Source organism: Stomoxys calcitrans, chromosome 2 (assembly GCF_963082655.1).
Source record: "Stomoxys calcitrans chromosome 2, idStoCalc2.1, whole genome shotgun sequence".
Taxonomy (NCBI): domain Eukaryota; kingdom Metazoa; phylum Arthropoda; class Insecta; order Diptera; family Muscidae; genus Stomoxys; species Stomoxys calcitrans.
Window position 1 is genome coordinate 82265720 of NC_081553.1, and position 25592 is coordinate 82291311.

The window sequence follows — 25592 nt, forward strand, 5'->3', positions numbered from 1 at the left end:
TAGAGCGAAATATTAGAAGTATTATTCACATGGTAAATATCCATTCTGTCTTTTATTAATATAATTTAATAATTTTTTGTTATTTGTTTTGTTTTCTTTCTTTTTAGTTTTTAATATTTTAAAGTTTTAATTGTTTCCTATTTTTTTTCAGAATTTTTTTGTTCATTTTTAATTTCGATTTTTTTTTAAATTTAACTTTTAAAAATAATTCATATTCGATGGCATTTTTTCCAATATGAATTATTTCTACAGGTGTGGTGAAACACCATTAATCCCATACAATCATCATCATCATTCATAATCGTTTAATATCAACAATCAATTAATCAATTCACTCATATATTCTAATATACATATATATATTCACATTAATAAATTATTACCTATTACTCAAAAGTTTGAAAGAATGTTGATATAATAATTATTGATCTATTTTGTTTGTAATATTCTCTCCTCTTTTTGTTATTTCTTCGTTGATCGTTAATCTTATAAAGGTGATAATTTTTCTTCATAAAATGTCGCCAACAACGCTTCAATTCAGTTCAGTTCAGTTCAGCGAGTGTTGAATGTGTATATAACCCCTTGTGTTTTATTATATTTTTGCAAATATGAATGTTGTTTATCTTTGTTTTATTTTTGTTTTTCCTATATAGTCACAACAACAGTGAATTATTTGCTTTAATTATTATTTAAGATACGAAGTAAAGCCATGACAACTGTTTTTGTTACTGCCATTTAGGATATTTGTGTTAACCACCCGCGTCGGTTGTATTATTTATTCAGTTTATCTGCAATGACTTTGACATTCAAAATTATCTGCCACAAAAAAATAAAACACAAATAGATTTGTGTCATCTAAATGGCACCAAACACGTGTCAGAAATAATAGTAAAGAATTTGATATATAGTGTCTGGCATATTAAACATTAAGTATAATAGATGAGAGAGAAAGTTTTGCCAACTTCTTTGGCTATGTACATAGATTATTTTGCTTAATTAGTTCTTCTGCAAATCTGCAGAAAACCATCCCTCTTATCAATGCGTGCTGTCCGATGCAAGTCTAAGCTCAATATCAGGGACTTGCTTTTATTGCCCAACCCGAAAGACATGCCGCCGATTACTCTTTAGAAGAGAAATGTACGCAACTGAACGGAACGGTAAGAGTAGATATGTGCTACATATGCAAGCGATATATACAGTGATCCTTTTTCGGGCCAAAGATACACAAAATTGAATTTGATTTTGTTTATAGGTTGATCATCATACAGGAAGAACTGAAGCCGTTATACTGAATGATTTAGCAAGCAACTACAAACCGTGAGCTATTGCCCCGCTGATGTAGCGAGCTTGAATAGGGAATGAACATATTAGCAAGAACGCTGTGAACAGCATTGCCGTTTTTGGTAGATTCCTACCAAAATTGGTAGGTTTTTATTCTCTTGGTAGGTTGGTAGGCTGACCTCAATTTTTGGTAGGTTTTTCTAACAAATATATAAAAACCAAGTTAATTACTGAAAAAATTGAGGGAATAACTCAAAATTAGTTCACTTTCTGTTATCTCTGTGTATTCGTAAAGAGTGTAGAATAAAACCATGTATGTTGAAGGGCTTAATACTCTTGCAAGGACTCTCATTGTTTGAAATTGCAGAAACTGCGTATGTTCAGGTATTGACTGTAATTAGTACGAGTGCCAAGGGATCTGTTCCAAATTTCATAAATTCTTGATCAGAAATGCGGTCTTTTGCGTTCAATCGGAAAATTAAGCTATACGGAAGCAACATATGTTGGATCTATAGAGATCTTGCAGCTCAATGTTATCACCAATATGGGTAGTAAATGCCCATTTTGGACTCAAGACCTTAAACCGGGTGATCGCTTTATTCAAACTCGGCACGTTTGTTCATTGAAATCGGGATAAAAATACGACTTTTATTTATGAACTCAAGATTTTTAAGAGCTATAGGAAAGTTAAAAAAAACACTTAAAATTCAGAAAAATTCATGAAATATTTATTTGAATCGATAGTAAATTGCAAAATTGCAAATTTTGCCCATCAACATTCCACTAAGCAACAGGGGCCAACTTCTCACATCAATGAATGATTCAAATTTAAGCTCAATGATAAGGGGCCTCCTTTTTATAGCCGAGTTCTGCCTCTTTGGAGAAAAGTTTTACATGGCAAAGTACCTCACTAGTGTTGCCAGCAATAGGAGGGGAAAACCACCGCAGAAAATTATTTTTTTGATGGTCTCGCCAGTATTCGAACCCAGTTACGGTCCATATAATTTAATATTTGAAGATTATTTCAGGCAAAGGTTGACCGTGACTGGGCCTCAAATAGTCCATTCGCTTAGTCCAATTTTAGCATACTCTTTCCAACATTTCGGCCGGTGTCTCACGGAGGCCAACGTAGTGCAGAGGTTAGCACGTACGCTGAACGCTTGGGTTCGAATCCTGGCGAGAGCATCACGAAAATTTTAAGCAGTGGTTATCCCCTCCTAATATTGGCGATATTTGGGAGGTATTGTACCATTTGGTATGGCAGCCATGGAAAAACTTCTCCACAAAAAAGAGGTGTCTCACTGCGGCACGCCGTTCGGACTCGGCTATAAAAAGGTGGCCGCTTGTCATTGAGCTTAAACTTGAATCGGACAGCACTCATTGATATGTGAAACGTTTGCCCCTGTTGCTTAATGAAATGTTCATGGGCAAACTTGGAAATTTGGATTATCTGCAATAGCATAAAGGCATGAAGTCGCACGGTCGAGGAGGCCAATTGACCGGTTCCGAACGTGAAATAAAATATTCACCGAACTCGCCTCCTAGTAAATCCAATGTTGCGCGTGCTGTGTGGCATGTGACACCGCACAGTGGGCCAAATGGCAAAAAAATTGGAAATAAGTCTACAACTTTTTATCTGTTGATTTTAGCCATACAAAATGTTATTTTTGGTTTTCTCCGTAACTTCGTCGTATGCTTTGCTAGGCCGGCCGGGAATCAGCGGTTTAATTTCAATAAGTAGATCCGATTTCAGCCACTTCTCATACATTTTGAAAAACTTGATTTTTGCGAATGAACATTCTGGCAACCTTCTCTCAAATGATTTGTAGAATTTTTCAAGTTTGTCTAAAGCGTCTTTATTTAGCCTTATTCCATATATGTGGTCCAAAGTGTAAACAAGTTCCTTAAATGACTCCGTGTATGATTTGGAATCATTTTTGATGTCCCATACAATTTTCGAAAGAGTGGAATACTTCAGTATGACTTCCATAACTTATAAATGTCCTTTACGCCTCTACAAAATATAATGAAGAAAATTTGGATTTTGTTCAAATATTTATGCAATATATTCACAATTAATGACCCATTTCAGGTATCAGACGCAATCGTAAAAAGGGGTCCAAAGTGCCTCTTTTTACTTACTCTTCTATAATTATTTACCTGGACTCGAATTTGGTTAAAAAAAATGACAATGAATTTTTTATGGGTAGGTTTTTTCACATTCATTGATACGGTGGATTTCCTGGGAATTCGACATAGCGAAACAGGTAACATTTGTCTGCATCAAATCTTAACACAAATATATATATATATGCAGGTATATTTCTAGGTTACTTTTTATTCAAAAATCATCAGCTTACATTAAAAATAGATGTAGGTACTATACAAACGCACGCCGATGCGAAGTGTTTTCGCTCTAAAACACATATTTTTATTCCAATTTTTTTAAACTTTGGCAGGAGACCTTTTTTATTCTAACACATTTGTATTGTAAACCCTGGGCAAATCTATCAATGTTTTAGTGTAGGCCCCATATAAGGTTCCATTTCACAAATAGACATTTTTATATAGAGTTTAATGAAGTGTAAATGAATTTTAGAGTAGATAGAATCCGAGTTGAGAAATGTTTTATACATCGTTGGAAAGGTATGAAAATTTCCTTTACGATAAGGTATGTTGCGTAAATATGGCTATAGTGTGTCATGTGCAATTAGGACAACAAAAACAAAATTTGGGAAATTCGACTTTTTTGAAAAATTGACTTTTTTATTGCCGGTTCCATAAAATGGAATAGAATAGAGATATTTCCATGATTCTTTTTGTGTTTTGTAGAAGAAGTGTTACCAAATAAAAGTTTATTTAACATCTTTGCAATAAAATGTGACGTAATACTTGTTTTTTAGCAATGAATATAGCACTACTTGAAAATTGACTTTTTTCAGTATTTTGATAGCTACGATCTCATTTATGGCTAGGATATGGCGAGACATACCTTAAAATGTTGGGAACATTTTAAGCTTTCATTTAAGTTCAAAAAAAGCGAAAAAATCCCCGTGGAACTTTTTTTCCAGTGAGAAACTTTTGAAGTTTAGTAAAAAAATTGGCCATTTTGGTCTTAAGATAACGGTGTTGTTTGATATCGAAATTAGCCAAATTAGCACTTAAAACTTTTCTTAATACCTCGACTTTGTGAAAATGGAAAGAAATGATAATGCTTTGATGGCCAAAGTTTGCGAAAACTTAAAGGAAATGGGAGTATCTTTTTTGAAAAATTTTGCAATTTTTTGACAAAAAAAATATTTTTCATATTGAAAACGATGCCATTTTTAAACCGCCAAAGATATTCACGTGATTCCTTTTGTATTTTATGCACACATATGCTGGCATAATTTGTGTGAAGTATGAAGTTTATAGCTTTAAAATTGACGGAGTTATTTAAAAAACACTGAAAAAAACCAAGGCCAAATTTTCATATTTTAAAATTAAACAATTCATAACTCCTTAACAGTACACGATGGCATGGTACTTTATGCATAAGTTTTTTAGATCTTGTCAAGCTCTTTCTCTAGAGTCCTAAATCATGTAAATCGGTTGAGTAGATCAAAAGTTATGGCCCCCAGAAGCTTGGAGAAGTCAAAAGTGGTCAACTTTCACACCCTGTAGCTCACCCTGTATTAAAGATATGGACCAACAACAGCACTTTTCTGAAAGCCTATGTCCTCCTCTACAAATGTCTAGAACATTTTGTATGGCTAAAATCAACAGATAAAAAGTTGTAGACTTATTTCCAATTTTTTTGCCATTTGGCCCACTGTGCACCGTCTTGTTGAAACCACATGTCTTGCAAGTCAAACTCTTGCAATTTTGGGCAAAACAAAAGACGGACCAATGATGCCACCAGCCTATAAACCGCGCCAATCTCTGACTTTTTCTGGATGTATTGGTAGCTTTTGCAATGCTTTTGGCTGATCTTCACTCCAAAATCGACCCATAGAGCCAAAAAAAAATGAGCTTCGTCCATAAAATGGAAAAAGCGTGCGATGAACTTTATTAATAGAGCACGCATTTTGATTAAAAAAAAAAACTCAATAATTTGCAAGCGTTGTTCGTTTGTAAGACGATTTATGGTTAAATTATAGACCGAACAGAAAATGTTCGATAATGAAGCAAAACACGTAACGTGCGTCAGCTGTTTAAACCAGTGTTGCAAAAAACATAATAGCTAAAAAATCACCCTTTGTATCAAGATATAAACCATCTTTAAACTATGCGTATGTTTATAGACTGCAGTGATTATACCGGGATTATACAGCAGAGACCCCACGATTACCCGACGACGATAGGAAACCTGGAAAGAAGGGAGGAGGTTTCACTGTTGCCGGCGGCACACTCTTGGATTGACGAAACACTAGTATTGCCTTCTGGAAGATCATATTACACGGATGGATCAAAGCTAGAGGACAGAGTGGGCCTGGGGTCTACATTGAGAACCCAGGGACTGAGATCTGTTTTAGATGGCCTACAGGCGAAAATCCGGGCGATCACGGAATGCGTGAGGTGCTGTGGTGCTAACGCGAGGACGTCAAGTGTGAACATCTTTACGGACAGTAAAAGTGTCATAAGAGCAATAACAACCAGTACGGTAAAGTCACGAACAGTCTTGCAGTGTAAGAAGGAGATTAACGCCTTCTCTGATAGTGACAAAATCCGCATCGTTTGGGCGACGGGCCATAACGGAGTAAAGCGGAATGAAAGGGCAGACAATTTGGCGGTAAAAGACAGAGGACTGTCGTCAATGAACATGGTTAACCCGAAGCTTTTCGGGTGGGCGCAGTCCGAGTTAATGGCGTGGGCGATGAATGTGCATGCAACCCTGTGGAACAGCGAAACAGTATTTAAGACGGCGATCCTATGGGTGGATCCAGATCGTGAGAAGACGAGGCTATTACTGAAAGAAAGTAAGAAGGAGGTCAGTATATCTATTGGTATCATAACGGGACACATAGGACCAGTTCACTTGTGTAAAGCACGCTAACTTTCGAAGGACTAAAGTTAGCCGCTTGAAATTTTGCACGAATACTTCTTATTTGTGTAGGTCGGTTGGGATAGTAAATGGGCCATATCGGTCCATGTTTTGATATAGCTGCCCTATAAACCGATCTTGATTTTGGCCTGCCGCTTTTCTTTTTTCTATGACTTTGTCATAGTGTTCGTTATGACCCTTTCTAAGTGGTAAACATGCTGATAGTCTAAAGGGTTCAGGTAAAAATTTTTGCAGAAACTGTGAGAATGTCTAGGAAGCAACAGAACATAGCATTGAGCAAATGCAACTATGAGGATATCGAGGAAGTAATAGAACATTGCATATAGCAAAAGTGCTATTGCTTCTTCGACATCCCCATTTTTTCTGCAGAAATTTTTATATGCACCCTTTAGAGTATCAGCATGTTTACCAGTGTGTTCTCCACTGACAAATAGTTAGGATTTGCACTATACATTCTCATTTATTTGAAGACATGTCTTAACCAGCAGATGTGAACATTTGCAGGTTAGTAGGCTGTAGCGATCTAGCTATTTACCAAATTCCTTGTTTTTTCAAAAATCAATGTTAATACCTTATTGCAATTTAATTTACCATAGATGTCATAAACATTCAGGAAAAACACATCATTTCGACCATTGCCATAAAATTGTACGTTGTAATACCAAAAAAAACAAAATGACAACCAAAACGACATGAAAAATATAAACAAAACCAAAAACAAGAGGAAAACACTATTATTCTGCGCTATAAATATTTATAGACGTTTTTTTCTCGGCCGCAAGTGGCGTTTAAATTCATCTGTTTTGACAAAAAGCAAACACAACTACTACATTGTTCCTAAAAATTTGGCATGGTCGGTTGAAGGTATAGCCTATACATGTGTACTCGTATGGCAAGGTGTTAGTTAGTTTGTGTGCATGTGTTCTGCATTTGGCGACAAAGACTTTTGAGCTTGACTGTATAAGTGTTCAATGATGAGGTTTGAATGTTTGCTATTCGTTTTTTTTTTTGTTTGTTTATGCAGCCATCTATTGTCACATACACCCAGTTTAATAGGAGGCATTGCCAATTTGGTTGGTTTGTGTCATTTGGAGCATTGTTATTGTTGCTGTTGTTGTTATTATACTTGTTCAGAAGAGATTTTATGAGGTGTATATGTGTAGTTGGTGGTTTTTTTATGATATTTTGACACACACTTTTGCACATTTACACAAACACACACACACACTTGTACTCATATATATTATACACAAACCAAAGAAGAAGAAATCCACAACAACAATATTGAGAATAAAAACAACTTTAATAGACCTTGAACTTTTCGACAAAAATCTGTGTGCCGACATTTAAGTGGCGGTGTTTGGATGCATGCATACGAGTTACATACATGTGGTAAACATAAGTGTATGTATGTATGGGCGTGTGTGTGTGTGCCTAAATGTTGCAGACACAATACTCATATAGCCAGCCCTCCACTCAAATTCTTAATAAAAACGAAAGGAAATCCCCTCGAACAATTCACATGTCTTCTTTTTTGTTCTTCTATTCCCAGCCCTCGTAAATATTTATGATGACATGAGTGGGGAGAATAGTTCGACGAAGCATTCTCATGTTTGCAACATCACCACTTGCGAAAAAAAACACAATCGTTGGCGAATCAATTCTCCAAAGCATGACGACAAACAAAACAGCAGTCAGACAAATCCAACTAACGAACGGAAGGCTACCTAAACCATCGCCTCCATCGACAATTAATGGACTTGTCAAATGCACAGTGGCAAGTTTTTTTTTTCAATTCAATAAAATAAAAATCAATAGAAAAATTAACAAAAAATTGTCAAATTTTGCCCAACATTTATTCGGCCTTGAAATAATTCATGCAATTGGATATTGTCTGGCTGCAGACCGTAGGATAATCAGTTTCTATTAGAAATACAATAGAAACACAAAAAAACCTTTTAATTAAATTTTAAAATTTTTTGTTTGTTTCTTTTTCGAGACGAGCTCAATGAGCGGAGATTTTTCTTTGCAAATGGAAAAGTAAAGCCAGAAATAGCAACGCACACCAATCACCATGGGACGCGTTACGTAATTTGGTTTAGAGGCATCAGGCATATTAGGTGTAAAGGCTTCAAGAGCCGTACGTTGGTATGTTGTACTTATACAGAATTGATTGCGAAAAAGTCTCTATGATATAAATACCACAGTAACAACGATCGGCAACCCTGTCTAATAGCTGTACTTTTCCCAATGCATGTATTTTGGTGTAATGGCATATTTTTTGTCTACACAAATTACACTACTCCCACGGTATACTTATGATTCTGTGCATCTGTTGGAAGTTGTATTGATGGCTTCGAGCGGTAGACAAGGGCAACGGCTCTCGCTGTTGCTCCGTGTGCCCAGGTTCGAATCCCGGCCAGACTCCGACAAATTTTTGCATTTTCAACACTTTCTTTATTTTTTATGCAGAAAATGGTTTTCTAGATCGCGATTTCGTTAAGTACTTCACCAAACTCATCAGGATCTTTTAAAAAAGATATGTCTTCTAGGTTGAAACTATTTTCCTTTTGTAGCATAAAAAAAAGAAAATTGCTCCACCTTATATATGTTTAGCGTATTGTCGTAAAAGGAAAAAACTAATTTTTTAAAAGTAAGGCGAAATATGCAAATATGCATAGTAGCATAGTGGCCCATATTTTAGTAAAGCATTTCAATAAAATTTCAAATTCAAAACATTTTTTTGAAGAGTAAGATAAAATTTGCGTTGCTTCAAGCATGGGCAACTCAGATTATCAGATTGAATAACTTGCAGAATTTTCAGCAGCTTTGTAAGGGAAGGTGAAACCGCTTAGCGGGCTTCATTTGTTATACCCTCCACCATAGGATGGGGTATACTAATTTCGTCATTCTGTTTCTAACTACCCGAAATATTCGGCTAATACCCCACAAAGTATATATATTCTTGATCGTCATGACATTCTAAGTCGATCTAGCCATGTCCGTCCGTCCGTCTGTCTGTCGAAAACACGCTAACTTTCGAAGTAGTAAAACTAGCCGCTTGAAAGTTTGCACAAATACTTCTTAATAGTGTAGGTCGGCTGGGATGGTAAATGGGCCATATCGATCCTTGTTTTGATACATCTGCCATATAAACCGATCTGGGATCTTGACTTCTTGAGCCACTAGAGGGGGCATTAATTTTTTAATTGAAACTGCTGCAATCACAAAAATGATAATATCAATCATGGTTTTTTAAAAAGGCGATTGAAAATGTTTTCAATTAAAAAAAAATGCATTCAATTATAAAATTATTGAAATTTTTTAAGTTTTCAATCAATTTTTTAATTGGATCAATTAAAAAAAATTATTGAAATTTTTAAAATCTTCAATTAATTTTTTAATTAATTAATAATTAATTTAATTAAAAAATTATTGAGATTTTTTGAATATTCCAATCAATTTCTGATTTTACTTTAGCACCATACTTAAACATTTTTTAAAATTCGATTATAAAAATTATTGAATCAATTAATTTTTTAATTGAAAATGAACAAATTTTCAATTACGATTGTGATTGAAAAAATGTTCAGATCAATTAAAAAATTAATTAAACCAATTAACTCAAAATGGCAAAAATTTCAATCACGACAGTCACTGAAAAAAATTCATATTCAATTAAAAAATGATTAGATCAATTAATTTTTTAATAGAAAATGATTTTATTTTCAATTAAATTTTTAATAGAATTTTTTTTTCTTTGCAGGTGGCTCTTGCTTCTATGGAATTTGTTTTCATACTCAAATTTGTTGTTACTAAATACTGTTATTCAATAGAAACTCATATGATATCTAAAAAACAAACATACAGCGGTCAAAAAAAGTATTCATCATTAGCAAAATTGATAATAAATTCACTTATTTTGGGTAATTGAAGAAAATTTAAAGTAAACAAATAATGCAGTTTTATGCAATAGTTTATTTTTCGTAATATGTTTTAAAATAAATTCAAAAAATAAATTTAATTAGCGCAAAAAATGCAATTTTATATAATAACACCAAAAACAGAACAAAAAAAGTATTCATCATTGATGTGCTATCATCAAAGTCAAATTCAAATATTATTTGGGAATCCCCCTTTTCTGTTTTATTTAGTAAAGGAGGCTTTGCCCTTGACAGCAAATATTTAATTTCATTGAAAATATAGTTTTTGTCAAAATGGGTCGTAAGCAAAACGAGGTTTCTGATGAGGTAAAAGTTTTGATAATAAAACACCACAGGAATGGTTTAACTCAAAAAACTATCAGTGAAATATTAAATAGACCACGATCTACTATACAATCCATCATCAGAAAGTGGACAGAAACGAAAACTGATGACAATAAACCAAGATCTGGTCGACCAAAAGCACTTTCAGTTGGAGATGTGCGTTGGCTAGTGCGGCAAGTTCAGAAAACTCCGAAGACAAATGCGACCATTCTTCGTAAAAACACTATGGAATATTTAGGGAAGGAAGTTACTACACAAACAATTCGAAATACACTCAAAAGGCATAGTTACAGAGGAAGAACTGCACATAAGAAGCCCTTTATAAATAAAATAAACCGAGTGAAAAGGCTAAACTTCGCAAAAATGTATGTAAAACAGCCCGAATCATTTTGGAAAACAGTCATTTTTGCAGACGAGAGCAAGTTTAATCTTTTTGGGTGCGATGGAAAGGTCATAGTGTACAGAAAACCAAATACAGAGCTTGAAGAACGAAACACAGTTGCTACTGTAAAACATGGTGGAGGTGGTTTAATGGTTTGGGGGTGTATGGCGGCTTCAGGAGCGGGAAATCTTGAAATTATTAATGGAGTAATGGATCATAAGTTTTACATTGACATTTTAAAGAGGAATTTAAAAGATAGTGCTGTAAAACTTGGGCTTGGTAATAACTTTCAATATTATCAAGATAATGACCCCAAACATTCTGCTTTAAATACCAAGATGTGGATGCTGTATAACTGCCCCAAAGTCATTAAAACTCCTCCTCAAAGTCCCGACTTGAACCCAATTGAACATCTTTGGGAACATCTCGAACGCAAATTGAGAACGCGCAATTTTTCGAGCAAGAGTCAAATGCAACAGGTGATAATGGAGCAATGGACTAATATAGACCAAAATATAACCGCTAAATTAGTCCAATCGATGTCAAACCGTTTAAAAGAAGTTATAAGACGCGGTGGTCGAATAACAAAGTATTAATTTTTTTAAATTATTGTGGGAAAAGTTTGAATGTATGTGTGTTTGGCTTTGGTAAACACAAAGACGAGTAAGCGAAGCACACAGAAATCAGTCTATCCGCAGCCGTGACGACGTAAAGACGCGAGTTAAAACCGAACGCCATTCCAGTAGTTTACATTGATTACTGTTTTACTTTTCTATTGATATCAAACATTTTATTGTACTTTACTCTTAAACTTTAACTAAATATAAATAAAATAAAGGGATTTAAAAGAAGAAAAAAAGTGTCCACAAATTGGGGGCTCAACCGAAATAGAGTCGACTCAGTGAACTAAAACGACGATCGGCCAATAAAAGCCGCAGTGAAAGAAGAAACCTCGCGACGCGACTCGGTCGAGACGAACGGAGTAATTCAATGGTTAATGTGGAAAGGCGACAATCAGCCTGAACGGTTAAAAAAGAAAGAAAAAGAAAGGAAAAGACTCGACGAGGAAGTATATTTATTGTCTGCATCAAGCACATCAAAAGAGAAGAAAAAAGCAGAATAGTTTCTATCCACGAATGTCCAAGCACGGAATCACAGGTGTACAACTTCTTTAATTCTGCAACGCACACACTCTCACACAATCACGCAAAACGACGGTTGAATTTGAAAATACGGAGGTGGTTTAAATAACAACAGACGACGAGTGTATGTGTTAGTGAGAGAGAGACGGACTCTCGCAACCATACACAAAACGACGGTTAATTTTCAGAAGTGTATATGAGAACGCCGACATCCCAACGTTGTGTGTGTAGAGGCAAGTTGAGGAGAAGAGTGTGATTGTGTGTAAGACATTGTCAAGACACCTTAGACATTTGATACAATATCTGATTTGAATTGAGTGCACGTTTATGTGTTTGTGTGCAGCGGACAGTTCTTGTGAATATAAGAAAATAAAACTATAACAAAGACGCACACACACACTTGTGTAGAAAGAATACTCATAATAAATAAAAGAGAACCATGGCATGTTTAGGGGATTTTACGGCGGTTGACAATCGTTTAAGAACTGCCAAGCGTACGGTGGTGGTTGCGATGCATAAATTCATTTTTGGAAGAGAAGGAGATCGTGACAACCGAAAACGACTACGCTTGTTCGACGGCTTCGACTACGATGTAGACAGCGAAATGTATGCAAACAAAGCAACGTACATAAAGGCAAATTTGTGTCAAGCTGACCTGGTGTCGATATGTAACGCTTTGGGTATCGACTACATCGATGGTGATTTGTGTTTACACATCTTTAATAATCTGCGAAAGGGTGCAATGTTAGCTGCTGCTGTTGATGACGACGAAGACGATGATGAAGGCGACGACGACGACGGCGAAAGCAACGAAGACGACCGCACAATAATGAGAGCAGATAGCCAAGCAAGTGTTAGAGAATCAATTGGTGGTGGTTCACATAATGACAAGCTGTTGCTTGCAGGCGATTTGGTTCGCGAACAGTGTCTCAAAGCTGAAAGTGTTCACGTACAGCAAACAATGAATTGCGAACTGCCTAGTGGTGTAAATAGAGAGGTTTCATCGTGTCAGACGCATCAATACAATGACGTTCCCAGATTTACTTTAAATTTCCGAGATATTGAAGACTCCATTCGACCTTTTGATGGAACTGATGACTTACCCATTGGCGCATGGTTGGATGAATTCGACGAAACTGCTTTTGTTATGGGATGGAATGACCTCCAGAAATTTGTGTTTGCTAAACGCTCATTGAAAGGGCTTGCGAAATTGTTTATATCAAGCGAACGTGGTATAACATCTTGGAGTACCCTTAAAAGCAAATTGGTAGAAGAATTCCAGTCGACGACAAACAGCGCACAGCTTCATAAACAATTGTCCGAACGACGAATCCAAAAAGGCGAAAATTACCTGGAATATCTTTTAAAGATGAAAGAGCTAGCTTCTCGAGGCAACATAGAAGACGACGCTTTGATACAATACGTAATCGACGGCATAAATGATTTAGCAACAAATAAGGCGATGCTGTATGGTGCCAGAAATCTTAAAGAGTTTAAGGAGAAATTAAGATGCTACGAGACGATGCAGGAAAAGATTAAACCAAGGTTTAATTTTAACCAAAAACAACCTGACAAGACGAAACAACCTGATAAGACGAAACAACCGGATAAGACAACAAACAAGGCCGAGAAAAAGGAGTTGTGTTACAACTGTGGCGAAAAAGGGCACACGTCCCGAAATTGCAGCGATAAAGATAAAGGGACCAAGTGTTTTGGATGTAATGAGTTTGGCCACATATCAAAACAATGTCCGCGCAAAAATGAAAGAGCCAATATGCGACGTTTAGTTCCTGATGACATAATGAAGAAAGTTGTTAAATTTTCTGATTTACAATACATGGCGATCTTCGATACAGGCAGCAGGTATAATGTTGTCAGCGATAAAGTTTACAATGATCTAAGAAGACCAACTCTTAAGAAATCTGATTTTTATTTGGTTGGATTTGGTGAAAGGACTCTCAACAACCGAATAAAGCCGCTGGGAAACTTCACGCATCAAGTTGAAATCGACGAGGAGGACTACCAATTGACATTCCACGTAGTTCCAGCAAATTCTATGGATATCGACGTGGTGCTAGGAAAGGATTTCTGCTCCGATGTTCGTGTTGAAATTACGGCGAATAGTTTAAAGTTCGAAAAGATCAAAGACGACGTTACCTCCCAGCAGCACAACATTATGCTCATAAGAACAGCTGACGAGCCAGAGAGTCAAGTAGACGTGAATTTAATGGCAAGTGATGGTGCAAAACGCGAAGTTATGAAGCTCATTGATAATTACAGACCTGAGAAGAACAAAACTACGAATGTCGAAATGAATATCATCCTGAGCGAAGACACTAACATATTTTCCAGACCTCGTAGATTACCAATGATTGAAAGGGAAGCAGTGGATGAGCAAGTGGACAAGTGGTTGGCTGATGGCATCATTGAGGAATCTGTGTCTGAATATAGCAGTCCAGTGGTGATGGTTAGGAAGAAGGATGGTTCGTATAGACTATGCGTTGATTTTAGACGCATGAATAAGATCATAGTTAAAGACCGATACCCCCTACCACTCATCGAAGATCAGCTAGACCGACTGCAAGAGGCTACGGTGTTCAGCACAATTGACTTAAAGAACGGATTCTTCCACGTGAGTGTAGCCGAAGCAAGCCGTAAGTACACCTCATTTGTTACTCACAACGGGCAATACCAGTTTTGTAAGGTGCCATTTGGTTTGTCAAACTCACCTGCTGTGTTCCAGAGGTTTATTAACACAATTTTTCGTGATTTGACACGAAGAGGCGTTGCACTTCCTTACGTCGACGACGTTATTATTCCATCGAAAGACGAAGACGAGGCCCTGCGAAATCTGAAGGAGGTAATACAAGTTTGCAAGGATTATGGACTTGACCTAAACTTGAAGAAAAGCCAATTTTTAGTCAGACGCGTGGAATTTCTTGGCCACGTAATCGAGAATAAGCAGATATTTCCATCGAACAGCAAGGTCGCCGCTATATTGAAATTCCCAATGCCGAAAGACGTTAAAGGGTTACAGAGTTTCCTAGGGCTTGCTAGTTATTTTAGGAAATTCATTCCAGATTTTTCAATATTGGCTAAACCTTTGAGCGACTTAACGAAGGCAGGAAGATTATTCGAGATGGGTCACGAACAGATTGCTACGTTTAACGCTTTGAAAAAGATTTTGTCAGAAGGACCCGTATTAAATATTTTTAATCAACGATACGAAACAGAAGTTCATACGGATGCATCGATGGACGGGTATGGCGCAATCTTATTGCAACGATCTCCAGATGACGACGGTTGGCATCCAGTATACTACATGAGCAGGAAGACGACGGACGCCGAAAGGAAATATTCCAGTTACGAGTTAGAGATACTCGCAGTTGTGGAGGCACTGAAGAAGTTCAGAGTATACTTACTTGGAATTCATTTTAAAATAGTATCCGACTGCAATGCATTCACCAAGACGATGGAGAAAAAAGATTTATGTACACGAGTTGCCAGATGGGTGTTGCTACTGCAAGAATTCGACTATGAAGTGGAGCATAGACCTGGTGTAAGGATGAAACATGTCGATTCATTAAGCCGATTTCCAATAATGACGATAGTGGAGGATAGTTTACTAACCAGATTGGAGAAAGCTCAACAACAAGACGATGAGTTATTGGCAATTATAAGCATTCTTCAAGAAAAAGACGTTCATGATAACTATTTCATGAAAGGAAATATTTTGTGCAGGTATGTTGATGACTATGAGGTAATGGTGATTCCTAAGGGAATGCAGAGGGAAGTAATACGAGCTGTTCATGAGAAAGGGCATTTTGCCAAAGACAAAGTCAAGGAGATTGTAAGAAGGGAGTATTATATACCCAAATTAGAAGAGAAGGTCAAATATCATTTGCAGAATTGTATTCCATGCATAATGGCTAACCGGAAAAAGGGAAAACAGGAGGGCGAACTCCACCCATTACCGAAAGAGTTTCAACCATTGCATACCTACCACATTGATCATCTAGGACCATTGGAATCAACTAGCAAACAGTATAAACATATTTTTGCCGTGATAGACGCCTTCACAAAGTTCTGTTGGTTGTACCCAACAAAGACAACATCGACGAACGAAGTTTTATCTAAGCTGAAGTCGCAAAGTGTTCTATTTGGAAATCCCCATCAAATAATTTCGGACAGAGGAACTGCTTTTACCTCAGAGGACTTCAAACTGTATTGTGAGACGGAGAACATCAGACATTTCCTGATAACGACGGGCTTGCCACGAGCCAACGGGCAAATTGAGAGATTGAACTCGACGATTATAGCCGTTTTGTCAAAGTTGAGTATGGATGACCCTGTAAAGTGGTATCGACACGTTGCAAAAGTACAGCAAGTCATAAATTCGACAATTTCCAGAAGTATTAGCACTACACCTTTTGAACTAATGTTTGGAGTAAAGATGAGGACTCCCGAACAATCTGAAATTCTGAAGATGATTGAGGATGAGCTGAATTCGAATTTCGTTGAAGAAAGAAACTTTTACAGACAAGCTGCGAAAGAGCAAATTTTAAAAGTCCAACAGGAAAACAGATTGTATTACAATCTACGACGACGTAAGGCCACTAAATACCAAAAGGGTGACTTAATTGCTATAAAGCGCACGCAATTTGGTCCAGGCCTTAAGCTGAAATCGAAATATTTGGGACCCTACGAAGTGATGAGGGTAAAGCCAAATGATACCTACGATGTTTTCAAACGTGGTTCTGGTGAGGGACCGATGAAAACTACAACTTGTGCAGAATACATGAAGAGGTGGTGCGATTTTGAGGGCGAAGATGAAGAATTCGAGACGAATTCCCCGCAGGATGGCCGAATTGTGGGAAAAGTTTGAATGTATGTGTGTTTGGCTTTGGTAAACACAAAGACGAGTAAGCGAAGCACACAGAAATCAGTCTATCCGCAGCCGTGACGACGTAAAGACGCGAGTTAAAACCGAACGCCATTCCAGTAGTTTACATTGATTACTGTTTTACTTTTCTATTGATATCAAACATTTTATTGTACTTTACTCTTAAACTTTAACTAAATATAAATAAAATAAAGGGATTTAAAAGAAGAAAAAAAGTGTCCACATTATGTTATTTATTTTTTTGTTTTTTTGCAATGATGAATACTTTTTTTGTTTAATTTTTTGTGTTCAGCTGTAAAATGGCCCTTTTTGTTCCAATAAATACTATTTTTTTCTTTAAAAACAATGAAATTGTATACATATATATCACACAAGCACTACTGCATCATTAGTTTAATATGTTTTTATTCCAATTGTCTTTTGTAGACTTATTAAAAAAAAAAACATTGAATGATGAATACTTTTTTTGACCGCTGTATATGGTAAAAAAATATTAGAACAACCTTTTTACAACCTTTTTGGCATAAAAATACCTCTACCAGCCAGGGAAGTCGTAGTAGGTATATAGGATATCTGCTTGATTATTTAAATTAAATCAAGTACAGATTTATTTATTATATAAATATTTTTTTATATATACATATGAGCATACACATATGTCTACGCGCCCATGCAAATACACATAAATAAAATTTGTAGATAGATATTTTCTGTCAATTTCTTTTTTCTCATTTCTTTGAATGACAACACAAGTGGCCGCATGTGGCATTTCAATATGATTTTTGGTTTTTGTTTGTTTTGGCCATAGAATTGAATATGAAAGCGCTTGTTAGGTCAATAACAAAAACAACAACATTGACAACAATAAATATAAAAAAATATATTTTGAAAATGCAAACAAAATAAAAAGTTGAAAGCAAACAAAGAAGGCATACAGATTAAATGGCCAAAAATTTGGTTTTAAAAAATATCGCCAACTGATGCCTTGCATTCACAGTAAACTATGGGGGGTCAAAAAACAGCAAATATTACTCGTCAAGGGTAATGCTCAAAGCAATGTTTGGTCCTTCGTCAAACTTTCAAATATGTTTCTCTGCTGATTAAATTGACAATATGTATGTATGTCACTTCTTTACGCTTGGCCAGGGTGATGGATGCGTGTCATAAAAGAATAACTTGTAGTGCGGTCATGTCATGAGTTCAAGGGCAATGTATAAAGATGATGACTACTAGTAGTGAAATTCCGAGTGGTACGAGGGAGGCATGCCATGGGTATTTACTATAGACCCATAGACTTAGGAATGCCATTTGCCTCTGTAGGTAATAATGAGAATACATTCAATGTCAATGCTGTTGTTAGCCCGTTTGCCATATTTAACCCAAAAGCTTGTTATTTAATTGCAAACATTCATGTCGTTGCCGCTTTCTCAAAAACCAACAAAACAGAGATGTGATAATCGGGCCTTCTTGGAATTAGATCATCTTTTCGGTTGTTTTTATATGGAAATACTTGTGCTGGCTGTCTTTGTTTTTAATTAATTCACAATAAGTGCAAAATATGACACATACAAAGTTGAGTAGTATGTGTGAGTGTGTATGTGTGTGTGTGTGTGTGTGTGATTTTATATTGCCTGTCATTTTGTTTTATGTTAAGTACGCGCCGTTTTGTTCATATGAAATAGCGGTTTGAGCAAGATACTCGTACTCGTTTTTTAGTCTATTTTCTGCAAGTCTAGCCACAAGAAGACCTACATGACTGGAAACCGCAGTAAGACTTTGAAAATTGTTGTAAAACCAATGAGTCCGTCCTCAACATTGAGGTCATTTTTAAGGGGGTGTCCCTTGAATAACTTTGGTTTGATTTTAAAGGGGAAGAAAGCAGTCAAGAAAAAAATCAGCATTAAAAAAACGACACATATTTTTATCGAATATCATCATATTTGGCTACTAAAGTGGCACATAGATTGGCTTGGCTGTATGTAAGTATGGGTTTGAGTGCCTTCCTGAACTTCTGACATTATTTTTAACCAAAAACAACTCTTCACAAAATGCTGGCAATATTTGTAACTTGTAACTCTGGCTTGTTTAACTATTTTTGAAAGAGTTATCTTCGCGGCGGAGAAATCGGAAATCGAACGCCTATCAAAACAAAGTCGGGTGGAGGCGACTATATTATATCTATAACCACCGAGTCGATGGAAATTACGTCTAAATCTGTTTTGATTTTGGTTTTGCACTTCTGTACGAATAGAACTTAAACTCATCGAAATTTGTCTGTAAAAACAGCAAAAATGTTTGCTGATACAGCAGAAAGTCTGCTGAAAATGTGGACAGCAGTAGTTTGTTGCTAACATAAGCAAACATTGTCTGCTGTTTTTAAATTTTAAAAAGTTGGAAAAGCTCAAAAATTTCGCTAATATTTCAATAAATTTTATATTCCAACTTATTTTTATACCCTCCACCATAAGATGGGGGTATACTAATTTCGTCATTCTGTTTGTAACACCTCGAAATATGCGTCTAAGACCCCATAAAGTCGATCTAGCCATGTCCGTCTGTCTGTCGAAAGCACGCTAACTTTCGAAGGTGTAAAGCTAGCCGCTTGAAATTTTGCACAAATACCTTTTATTTGTGTAGGTCGGTTGGGATTGTAAATGAGCCAAATCGGTCCATGTTTTGATATAGCTGCCATATAGACCAATCTTGGGTCTTGACTTCTTGAGCCTCTATAGGGCACAATTCTCGCCCGATTTGACTGAAATTTTACACGTAGGGTTTTGGTATCACTTCCATCAACTGTGCTCAGTATGGTTTAAATCGGTTTATAACGCGATATAGCTGCCATATTAACCCATCTGGGGTCTTGACTTCTTCAGCTTTTAAGGGGCGCAATTCTTATCCGATCTAACTATAATTTTGCACGTGGTGTTTTGGTATTACTTCCAACAACTATGCCAGGTATGGTTCAAATCGGTTCATAACTTGATATAGCTGCCATATAAATCGATCTGGGGTCTTTAGCTTTCTGACTGACGATCTGACTTCTTTAGCTTTTAGGGGACGCAATTCTTATCCGATCTGGCTGTAATTTTGCACGTGATTTTTTGGTATTACTTCGATCAACTGTGCTAACTATGGTCCAAATCTGTTAATAACCTGGTATAGTTGCCATATAAACCGATCTGGAATCTTGACTTCTTGTGCCCCTAGAGGGCGCAATTCTTAACCCATCTAGCCATGTCCGTCCGTCCATCCGTCCGTCTGTCGAAAGCACGCTAACTTTCGAAGGAGTAAAGCTAGGCGCTTGAAATTTTACACAAATACTTTTTACTAGTGTAGGTCGGTTGGGATTGTAAATAGGCCATATCGGTCCATATTTTGATATAGCTGCCATAAAAACCGATCTTGGATCTTGACTTTTCGAGCCTCCAGAGGGCGCAATATTTATCCGATTTGGCTGAAATTTTTCACCTAGTGTTTTAATATGACTTCCGTCAACTGTGCAAAGTATGGTTGAAATCAGTCGATAACCTGATATAGTTGCTATATAAACCGATCTTGGGTCAAGTATGGTCTAAATTAGCCCATTGCTTATATAGGCGCCATATAGACTTCTTGGGTTTGTAGAGGGCCCAATTATTATCCAATACGGCTGAAATTTTACATATGTTGTTTTGGTATGACTTTAAACAGCTGTTCCAAGTTTTGTCTAAATCGGTAAATAACCTGATATAGCTGCCATATAAACCGACTTCCCAGTTTGACGTTTTCAGCCTCTGGAGGACGCAATTATTACTCGATTTGCTTCAAATTTTGGAGGTGGTGTTTTTCTACGACTATTTTTTTTTTCTCATCAGATCAGCCAGAAGCACTGCATGAGATACCAATGCATCCAGAAAAAAGTAACAATTTGGTGCGGTTTATGGGCTGGCGGCATCATTGGACCGTACTTCTTCAAAGATGATGCAAATCGTAACGTAACTATGAATGATGAGCGCTACCGTGAGATGATATCCAACTTTCTTTTACCCAAAATGCAAGAGCTTGACTTACATGGCATGTAGTTTTGAACGTGCCACATGCCACAGTTTGACGGTGCCACATGCCATATAGCACGCGCAATAATGAACTTATTGAGAGGCGAGTTCAGTGAACATTCTCGGGACCGGCCAATTAGCAGCCTAGATCGTGCGATATAACACCTTTAGACTATTTTTTGTGGGGCTATATTAAAGATCATGTTCATCTGGAATGGAATACAACATTGAAGCATTTAATCGTGAGATAACGGCCGAATTTGTGAGATGGACCGTACTATCGATTCAAATAAAGATTTCATGCATTTTTCTGAATTTGTTGTTTTTTTTTTGAAAAACTTTCCTATAGTTCTTAAAAAATCACCCTTTATGATGAGCGATGTAACAATGCTCATCATAACAATAACAATTTTAAGTAGAAGGGAAAGCTACATTTATCCGCAGACAGCGTTAGCTATAACAGTCGAACTTCTCTACAACGAACTTCCCTATAACGGATTTTTACTCTATAAGGAACTTCCCTATAACGATTTTTTGTCTATAATGAACATTTTTCTTTATAACGAACTTCCCTACAACGAGTTGTTCGCTATAACGAACGGAAATTGAAAACACAGCTTTTTTTCAGCCATTTTCACCTATTTTAACTTCTCTCTAACGAACTTCTCTACGAATACTTTTTGTAACACAGTATTCGTTTAAGGCGATTTTATTAGTCGATGGCAACATTGTTAACAAATATTTGCAATATTAAACTTCACTCCATGAGGTGTGGCATATTACAATAAGTTGGCCCCCAAAGCAGTATGCTATCCTCTGCATTACAATAAAAACAACTTTGGCTCTGAATCCCCGAACTTAATCATCTACAGTGTCTTAAATTCCTACTGTATCCATCTACTACACAAGAGTATCCCTATTTTTGGCTTTGTATACATCGGTTTTTAACAACCCGTTCAAGATCACCTGACATCACGATTCCTTTCGTCTCCCCATCTACACATACAAAAATCACCGCGAATAAAGCAGTTCTTTGTATCTGCTCAATCTGTCCATTGTACCACAGCATTCATTAAATCAGCTAATCCTCTTAAATCTCACTTTCGTTCTAACAACCAACATGATTTGTCAATGACAGTTGTTTAAAGCCACAAAAACAATTTCTCATGTCACAAATGAATCACCAAAAAAAACCCAAACAAAACACAAAACGCCATAAGATCAAAAAAAAAAAAAAAGAATCCTTAAATGCGTTCAAGTAATACTTGAAAGGTACTTTTTCACAATTTCTGTTAATAACTTTTAATTCACTTTCTTTGTTCCAAGCAAGGTTTAAAAATAAATAATATTTTTTATATACAGGGTGGCTGATGAAAGCCGCTACCAAAAAAAAATGTAATAACTTTTTTTCTATTTAATAATAATAATTTAATAATTAATTTAATTAATTAATTAATTAATTTAATTAATAATAATTTAATAATTAATTTAATAATTTAATTTAACATGAATAAAAGAAAAATGTATTCCATACACCGAAAAAAAAATGTAGCAATATTCATCATTGTAGCAATATTCATCAGCCACCCTGTACATATGTAATATTTTCCAGCGCCTTGATAATAATGTTATTATTGTCTGAACTTTTTTTTTATTTATTTTTATAGTCAAAGAAAATCTACGGCGTCTTTTGATAACAAGAAAAATAAATATGCAAAAATAAATAAAAAAAAAATAAACAAACTTTGTAGAACTTACCTCGGTATACAATTCGGTGGTGTACGATCAACTTCCCAAGCAGCAAATAACTTCATTGGAACTGGTTTTTGACCGTTCTGATGATGATGATGTTGTTGTTGATGGCTACTACTGCTACTACTCTGATGCTGTTGTTGCTGTAGCTGTTGCTGATGCTGCTGCTGCAAGGCATGATAATAATAACCGGTGACATTAGAGCCACTATTACCGATACCGACTACACCAGACCCACTGCCGACGACGCCGCCAATACCAGCGGCCGCCGCTGATGTGGAAGCGTTCATATTGGCGCTATATTTATCCAATTTTGATGACTTATCAACCATTTTCATTTGTGCGGTTTTTGTTTGCTCTTGCCGTCGGTGTTGATGTTGTTATTGTACTTCTTTCTCCCAATTCTCTGGGTTTGTTTTGTTATGGTTTTTTTGTTATTTATTTGTTGTTTTTGTATTTCTTATTTTTTTTTTTATAAGTAGATAGCTATATTAACAAACGCGAGAGGATAAACTGAATCAACAAGAATTTTTTCTACACGATGTTAAACAATGATGATGATTTTAATGCCGAGGTGCACACACACACACACATTCGCGAAACAATTGAGTGTGGATATACATATGCGTTGACGGCAACGGCGATGGCGTCGACGACTTAGCTTGGGGGGTGCGTATTCTTAAAGCTGTCGAAGAAAGTGGGTGGTAAAAAAGGGGGAGAACGAACGAACGCGACGACGTTAACGACTACGAAGAAGGCTACCACGACGACTTCGTGCCTTGAAGAGATGTTGTTCAACTCAACACAACAAAGGAGCATACAAGAAGATACCCAAGACGATAATTTCAATGGTGCTCTTGATGTTTGTTGTCTTTATTGTTGTTATGGGTGATGCCAGCTGATGGCTATGATGTTGATAATGACGATGGCAACGTTGAGGATGATTATGTTGCGCGCGCTCTGAGCAACAAATAACAATAATAAAAACAACTACAATTTGTACTTCTCCGAGTTGCTTGCTTTGCTGCCTTTTTCTCTTGTTATATTAATTGTATACTTTCGGCACATACACACACACAGTAGTGGGTTAGTGTGGTGCTACTAGCAGCGCTTTGGTTGTTCACCCAAAGATTGATGTTTCACAAAATATATAGACAATGTTGTTGTTGTTGTTGTCTGTTTAGTTGCTGTTGCTGCCGTTGTTTGGTTATTTCGTATTTCACAAACATTTTGAGTTAGGTATTTTAAACGAATCGTTTCATGTTATGTATTGCTGTTGATGCTTTTTTATTGTTGTTGTTGTTGTGTTTTTCTTTTTTATTTTTATTTTTTGCAAATCTCCGATATATGTAGCCAAAAGCTTTTTATATAGGTAGTATATGTCTTAATATTTTTATTTTTTGTTAATTGGAAGACAATTTCTTCGTGTTGTCACCAATTCTAAACGATCTACACACTCTTTAGCAAAAGAAAAACTTATTATTTAGATATTTTCTTTCTTATTTTTTTTTTTTTTTTTGTTCAAATCTAGAATAGAAAATAAAGAAAAAAACATGCATATAAGCATATATTGTATTTATAAACACTGGCTGGTAAAAGGCGTTTGGTCACATTGATATTTGCATTATTTATCACATCACATTTCGCAAATTTCTTTCATTTCAAAAACATTTGTTCGACTTTGTCAATTTGTTTTTTTAATTTTTTTTATGTTTTTTGCATTATTTAGTTTGCAAAAATTGCAAAGGTAGGTATAAGCGCAAACAAATGTACATTTGCAATTTCATCTCTCTCTCTCTCTCTTACACACGCACACACTCGAAGTAAAACCTTAAGCTGAGAACGATGAATATTTATCGATAGATACTGCATTCACTGTGCTACTGCATTACACTGCTGCCGCTGTTGCTGAGAGTTACAAGGGCGTGCCGCTACAGCCGTTGGTTTACTACTGTTTGTGCTTGCCACCTCGCTGTACTGTGAATGGTAGTTGCCGCTTGTCGCACAACCGACCGACAACCACTCTCGCGCTCAACTCAATGAACGTAGTATAGACGACAACGAAACGAAATGACAACGACGAACACTCAGAATTTAACGATGATAATAAGTTGGGGATTTTATGTAAAATACGAGTGCTACATACATCCATACATTCAACTTCCCATCTACCATTATGTGTGAGACAAAACAAATTACAAGGATGCCAATTTAGTTGAAATTTGGAAATCCCTTCTGGGTTTGAAGAAAATATCTCCAATATTGTATTTTACGAAAACAAATTTCAGACTTGGGAGTGTTGAATACCAAGCAATGGTTCTGCTTGTCAAAACACTTGGCAATCCGAAACTTATCAAGGCCGTCCTTCATCTCAAATGTGGACACAAACCTCCCAATGGTTTCACCTGGGGTCTACTACCGTTGGCAGTGAGCTAAAATGTGTCTCTAAAGTTTGGGTTCATGCGTCGGGTTAGTAGTCGATCACTCAAAAAAAAGGGAACATATTACTGACGCGAGTTCATCCATAGTTGGATATAAAAAATTTGATTGAAATGTCGTGTTAGTAGCCCATCACTCAGAAAAAAGCCTGGATTCGAATCCTAACCATCAGAAAAAATCTTCAAAAAAAGCCTCCCCCGACACCCATGGTACGACCGAGAGTGGCGAAATGCTACTGAAGCTAAAAATGCGACATACAGAGCAACGTTGTAATCAGTAGCAATGCGCCAGATGAAGGCGTGGTATTAGGACAAAATGAGGGGAGGAACGTCTATACCGTAGAA

The 25592-nt window shown here is 36.3% G+C and overlaps 1 protein-coding gene across 4 annotated transcripts in view; it reads right to left on the bottom strand.

Annotated features, from left to right (window-relative positions):
* The window catches only part of LOC106084915 (phosphofurin acidic cluster sorting protein 2), a 249464-nt gene extending 225143 nt beyond the window's left edge, over positions 1 to 24321 (bottom strand). For all 4 annotated transcript variants that reach the window (XM_059363487.1, XM_059363485.1, XM_059363486.1 and 1 more), the window contains exon 1: positions 22816 to 24321. In XM_059363487.1, the coding sequence (XP_059219470.1) occupies positions 22816 to 23147 (332 nt within the window). In that variant the 5' untranslated portion in view covers positions 23148 to 24321. The remainder of the gene's footprint in view (positions 1 to 22815) is intronic.
* Between the last annotated feature and the right edge of the window lie 1271 nt (positions 24322 to 25592).